Here is a 5,543-nt window from a genome sequence, read left to right as displayed (position 1 = left end):
TTCTCTCTCTTTCTCTCTCTCTCTCTCTCTCTCTCTCTCTCTCTCTCTCTCTCTCCCCTCTCTCTCCCCTCCCCCTCTCCCCTCTCCCCTCCCTCTCTCTCCCCTCCCTCTCTCTCCCCTCTCTCTCCCCCCTCCCCCTCTCCCCTCTCTCTCTCACCTCTCTCTCTCACCTCTCTCTCTCACCTCTCTCTCTCCCTCCCCCTCTCCCCTCCCTCTCTCTCTCACCTCTCTCTCTCCCCTCCCCCTCTCCCCTCCCTCTCTCTCCCCTCCCTCTCTCTCCCCTCCCTCCCTCTCCCCTCCCCCTCTCCCCTCCCCTCTCCCTCCCCCTCTCCCCTCCCCCTCTCCCCTCCCCCTCTCCCTCCCCCTCTCCCCTCCCCCTCTCCCCTCCCCCTCTCCCCTCCCCCTCTCCCCTCCCCCTCTCCCCTCCCCCTCTCCCCTCTCTCTCTCTCCCTCCCCCTCTCCCCTCCCCCTCTCCCTCTCTCTCCCCTCCCTCTCTCTCCCCTCCCTCTCTCTCCCCTCTCTCTCCCCCCTCCCCCTCTCCCCTCTCTCTCTCACCTCTCTCTCTCCCCTCCCCCTCTCCCCTCCCTCTCTCTCTCACCTCTCTCTCTCCCCTCCCCCTCTCCCCTCCCTCTCTCTCCCCTCCCTCTCTCTCCCCTCCCTCTCTCTCCCCTCCCTCCCTCTCCCCCTCCCCCTCTCCCCTCCCCCTCTCCCCTCCCCCTCTCCCTCCCCCTCTCCCCTCTCTCCCGTCCCCCTCTCCCCTCCCCCTCTCCCCTCCCCTCTCCCCCCCTTCCCTCCCCCTCCCCCTCTCCCCTCTCTCTCTCCCCTCCCCCTCTCCCCTCCCCCTCTCCCTCTCTCTCCCCTCCCTCTCTCTCCCCTCCCTCTCTCTCCCCTCCCCCTCTCCCTTCTCTCTCTCTCCCCTCCCTCTCTCTCCCCTCCCCCTCTCCTCTCTCTCTCTCCCCTCTCTCTCTCCCCTCCCCTCTCACCCCTCTCCCTCTTCCTCTCTCCCTCCTCTCTCCCCTCTCTCTCTCCCTCCCCCTCCCCTCCTCTCTCTCCCTCCCCCTCTCTCCCCTCCCTCTCTCCCCTCCCTCTCTCCCCTCTCTTTCCCCTCTCTCCCCTCTCCCTCCCCTCTCCCTCACCTCTCTCTCCCCTCTCTCTCCCCTCTCTCTCCCCTCTCTCTCTCCCCCCTCTCTCTCCCCTCCCTCTTCCCCTCTCCCTCTCTCCTCTCTCCCCTCTCCCTCTCTCCCCTCTCCCTCTCTCCCCTCTCCCTCTTTCTCCCCTCTCTCTCCCCTCTCTCTTCCCTCCCTCTCCCTTCCCTCCCTCTCTCTCCCCTCCCTCTCTCTCCCCTCCCTCTCACCCCTCTCTCTCCCCTCCCTCTCTCCCCTCCCTCTCTCCCCTCTCTCTCTCTCCCCTCCCTCTCCCCTCTCCCTCTCCCCCCTCTCTCTCTCTCTCCCCTGCACTATCACCTCTCTCTCTCCCCTCTCTCTCCCCTCTCTCTCTCTCCTCTATCTCTCCCCCCGCACCCTCCCCTCCCTCTCTCCCCTCCCTCTCCCCCTCTCCCTCTCCCCCCTCTCTCTCTCTCTTTCCCCTCCCTCTCTCCCCTCTCTCTCTTGACCCACCAGGAGGGGAGGATGAAATGCTCATTGATTCTGAGCTGCGTTTCTGAGGCAGCGTGAGTGGATGAAGTCAATGGCAGGTTTATGGGTGGGCTGGGCTGCAGACTGTCTGCCCGGTCTGTCAGACCTTACAGTCTGAGCCGGAATGGTTCCCAATCCCTGCACAAACCCCTCTGTAATTAGCAGCGGGAAATAGTGGTCTAGTGTTTAGATGTTCAAGTGTTATACGTATCTCATTTGACATTTCCAGAGATTATGCTGGAATGTGGTGGCTCTTCCCAGAAGAGGATTTGTATTATCCATTAGAACTGTTGGACAATAGGTGCAGGAGGAGGCCATTCGGCCCTTCGAGCCAGCACCGCCATTCAATGTGATCATGGCTGATCATTCACAATCAGTACCCCGTTCCTGCCTTCTCCCCATACCCCCTGACTCCGCTATCCTTAAGAGCTCTATCTAGCTCTCTCTTGAATGCATCCAGAGAATTGGCTTCCACTGCCTTCTGAGTCAGAGATTCCCACAGATTCACAACTCTCTGACTGAAAAAGTTTTTCCTCATCTCAGTTCTAAATGGCCTACCCCTTATTCTTAAACTGTGGCCCCTTGTTCTGGACTCCCCCAACATTGGAACATGTTTCCTGCCTCTAACGTGTCCAACCCCTGTTACATGCCTTCCTCATGTATAGTAAATTTGACAGGAAAGCGCGCAGAACATGTATCTGGGGTAGCATGTATCTCAGTTTACATGACAATGATAGTTAAATAAGTTAAACAGTCTTCCCATGGCCTTCCCCTGGGCTTTGGTTCGGCAGCTTCACCCTGCTGCCTCGGTGTGTAGACCTACTCGGTACTACATGGGGCCATGGGCGGAAGTGTTGCAAAAGGCCCGGCCCAAACTTTGGGAAGGATTCGGCCACAGGCCCAATCCCCCAACCACTGCCACCCTCTCTCTCTGCCACCCTCTCTCTCTGCCCCCACTCTCTCTCCACCCCTCTCTCTCTCTCTCTCTCTCTCTGTGCCTTGCTGTCCTCGTGTGTGAGTGTGTGAGGTGTGCGTGCTGTCCCACAGGGAGGTGAAGGTACAGGCCCAGCCCCAGGTGGACGTGTGGGACATCCTGCAGAAAGCTCCGGCTTCACAGTACGAGAAGATTGCGTTCCAGTACGGGATCACGGACCTGCGTGGGATGCTCAAACGCCTCAAACGCATGAAGGAGGAGAAGCACAGCATTGGTGAGGGGGAGTGTGTACAGTGTGTGTACAGTGTGTGTACAGTGTGTGTACAGTGTGTGTGTGTACAGTGTGTGTGTGTATGGTGTGTGTACAGTGTGTGTACACAGTGTGCGAGGGTAAGTGGGGCGGTCAGTGTGGGGTCAGTGGGAGGGAGGGGGGGTCAGTGGGAGGGAGGGGGGTCAGTGGAAGGGAGGGGGGTCAGTGGGAGGGAGGGGGGTCAGTGGGAGGGGGGTCAGTGGGAGGGAGGGGGGTCAGTGGGAGGGAGGGGGGTCAGTGGGAGGGGGGGTCAGTGGGAGGGAGGGGGGTGTATGGGGGGGTCAGTGGGAGGGGGTTCAGTGGGAGGGGGGTCAGTGGGAGGGGGGGTCAGTGGGAGGGGGGTCAGTGGGAGGGGGTCAGTGGGAGGGGGGGTCAGTGGGAGGGGGGTCAATGGGAGGGAGGGGGGTGTATGGGGGGGTCAGTGGGAGGGGGGGTCAGTGGGAGGGAGGGGGGGTCAGTGGGAGGGGGGGTCAGTGGGAGGGGGGGTCAGTGGGAGGGGGGGGTCAGTGGGAGGGGGGGTCAGTGGGAGGGGGTCAGTGGGAGGGGGGGTTAGTGGGAGGGGGGTCAGTGGGAGGGGGTCAGTGGTTGGGAGGGGGGGTCAGTGGGAGGGGGGGTCAGTGGGAGGGGGGTGTATGGGGGGGTGTCAGTGGGAGGGGGGGGTCAGTGGGAGGGAGGGGGGGTCAGTGGTTGGGAGGGGAGGTCAGTGGGAGGGAGGGGGGGTCAGTGGGAGGGAGGGGGGTCAGTGGGAGGGGGGGTCAGTGGGAGGGAGGGGGGTCAGTGGGAGGGGGGTGTCAGTGGAGGGAGGGGGGGTCAGTGGGAGGGGGGGTCAGTGGGAGGGGGGGTCAATGGGAGGGGGGGTCAGCGGGAGGGGGGGTCAGCGGGAGGGGGGGTTCAGTGGGAGGGGGGGTCAGTGGGAGGGGGGTCAGTGGGAGAGGGGGTCAGTGGGAGGGGGGGTCAGTGGGAGAGGGGGTCAGTGGGAGGGGGGTGTATGGGGGGGTGTCAGTGGGAGGAGGGGTCAGTGGGAGGGGGGGTCAGTGGGAGAGGGGGGTCAGTGGGAGGGGGGTCAGTGGAGGGAGGGGGGGTCAATGGTTGGGAGGGGTGGTCAGTGGGAGGGAGGTGTATGGGGGGTGTCAGTGATCCAGCTGGTTCCCAGCGAGTGTTTTGCACCGCAGCCTTCCTGAGGAAGCTGGAGCCGGCGTACCAGGTGGACAAGCAGCAGAGGATGAAGCTGGTGGTGGAGGTGGCCGACCCTGATGTGGAGGTGAAGTGGATGAAGAATGGCAGGAGATCCAGGTCAGCGGCAGGTGAGACGCTGGCACCCACCGGGCTGCCCCTGGGGTGAGAGAGCAACGCACAGGGCAGGGGAGGGGGTGGCAGGGCAGGGGAGGGGGTGGCAGGGTGAAGCGGCTGCAGGGAGCAATGGGCAGGGGCAGACTGGCATTGGACGGTGATTGGGAGATGATGTGTGGCGATGGGAGGGGGTTGTCACAGGGAGGGGGTGTCAGTTGTCACGGGTAGGGTTGTGTGGGTGTGTAGTCACGGAGTGTGATATGTGAATGAATCGTGCTGGGGAGCGGGGTGCTACACGGACTGTATTATCAATAGGGCGTTAGAGTGATTGGGGTGGAGCAGTAGGTTGGATTTGATGAGCTGGGCATGGCAAAGTTGGAAGGGCAGTGGCAGTCTGAATTGGGCAAGGGCTGAGGTTGTACAGCATTGTGCCATCTCTGAATGACAATTCTCTCTCTCTCTCTCTCTCCCTCCCTCCCTCCCTCCCTCCCTCCCTCCCTCCCTCCCTCCCTCCCTCCCTCCCTCCCTCCCTCCCTCCCTCCCTCCCTCCCTCCCTCCCTCCCTCCCTCCCTCCCTCCCTCCCTCCCTCCTCCCTCCCTCCCTCCCTCCCTCCCTCCCTCCCTCCCTCCTCCCTCCCTCCCTCCCTCCCTCCCTCCCTCCCTCCCTCCTCCTCCCTCCCTCCCTCCCTCCCTCCCTCCCTCCCTCCCTCCCTCCCTCTCTCCCTCTCTGCCAACCTGCATTTGACCATTTACCTGACTGGCTCCAATCCAACCACCAATACAGCAAGTACGTCACTCCCACCTGTTTATTAGCTTTGTGTACATTATACCATTGGCTCAGCTAACATACCATTTCCCCTCCCTCCACACTTCTCCCTCCTCCTCTGCCTTCTCTCTCCTTCCCTCTCTCCCCTTCTCCCCCTTCCCCGCTCTGCACTCCCCCCACCCCCTGCTCTTCCCTGCTACCCTGTGAGTCTGGTATCTGACGCATTGTACTACAGTGTGATGAGGCCATTCCTAGTCCCTGAGGGTGTACAGCCTTCATTCCCTGGACTCTGTCCTCCGTGTTGTTCGGCAGAATGTAATTGTGGAATGTGTCGGAAGGAACTGCAGGTGCTGGTTTACACCGAGGATAAACACGAAAGGCTGGAGTAACTCAATGGACAGGCAGCATCTCTGGAGAGAAGACATGGGAGACGTTTCAGGTTGAGACCCTTCTTCAGACTGAGAGTCAGGGGAGAGGGAGACCCGAAGGATTCAAAGGATGTTAGGTGTGAAAAGGACAGATCAAAGCAGATGGTGCTCAATGAAATGCGCAATGGTTCACTGATGGCAGAAGGGAAGTTGACAACGAGGTGTACAAACAGTAAAATTAA

At 61.7% G+C, this 5,543-nt stretch overlaps 1 protein-coding gene across 1 annotated transcript in view; it reads left to right on the top strand.

Moving 5' to 3' along the window:
* The window catches only part of LOC144602459 (myosin-binding protein C, cardiac-type-like), a 39,422-nt gene that overhangs the window by 4,888 nt on the left and 28,991 nt on the right, over window positions 1-5,543 (top strand). The window contains exons 3-4 of the mRNA XM_078415606.1: window positions 2,654-2,842; window positions 4,051-4,171. Of these exons, the coding sequence (XP_078271732.1) occupies window positions 2,654-2,842; window positions 4,051-4,171 (310 nt within the window). The remainder of the gene's footprint in view (window positions 1-2,653; window positions 2,843-4,050; window positions 4,172-5,543) is intronic.

This window comes from Rhinoraja longicauda, chromosome 18 (genome assembly GCF_053455715.1).
Source record: "Rhinoraja longicauda isolate Sanriku21f chromosome 18, sRhiLon1.1, whole genome shotgun sequence".
In the NCBI taxonomy this organism is placed as follows: domain Eukaryota; kingdom Metazoa; phylum Chordata; class Chondrichthyes; order Rajiformes; family Arhynchobatidae; genus Rhinoraja; species Rhinoraja longicauda.
The sequence above is the reverse complement of the archived record's forward strand: the minus strand, read 5'-3'. Positions and strand labels throughout refer to the sequence as shown.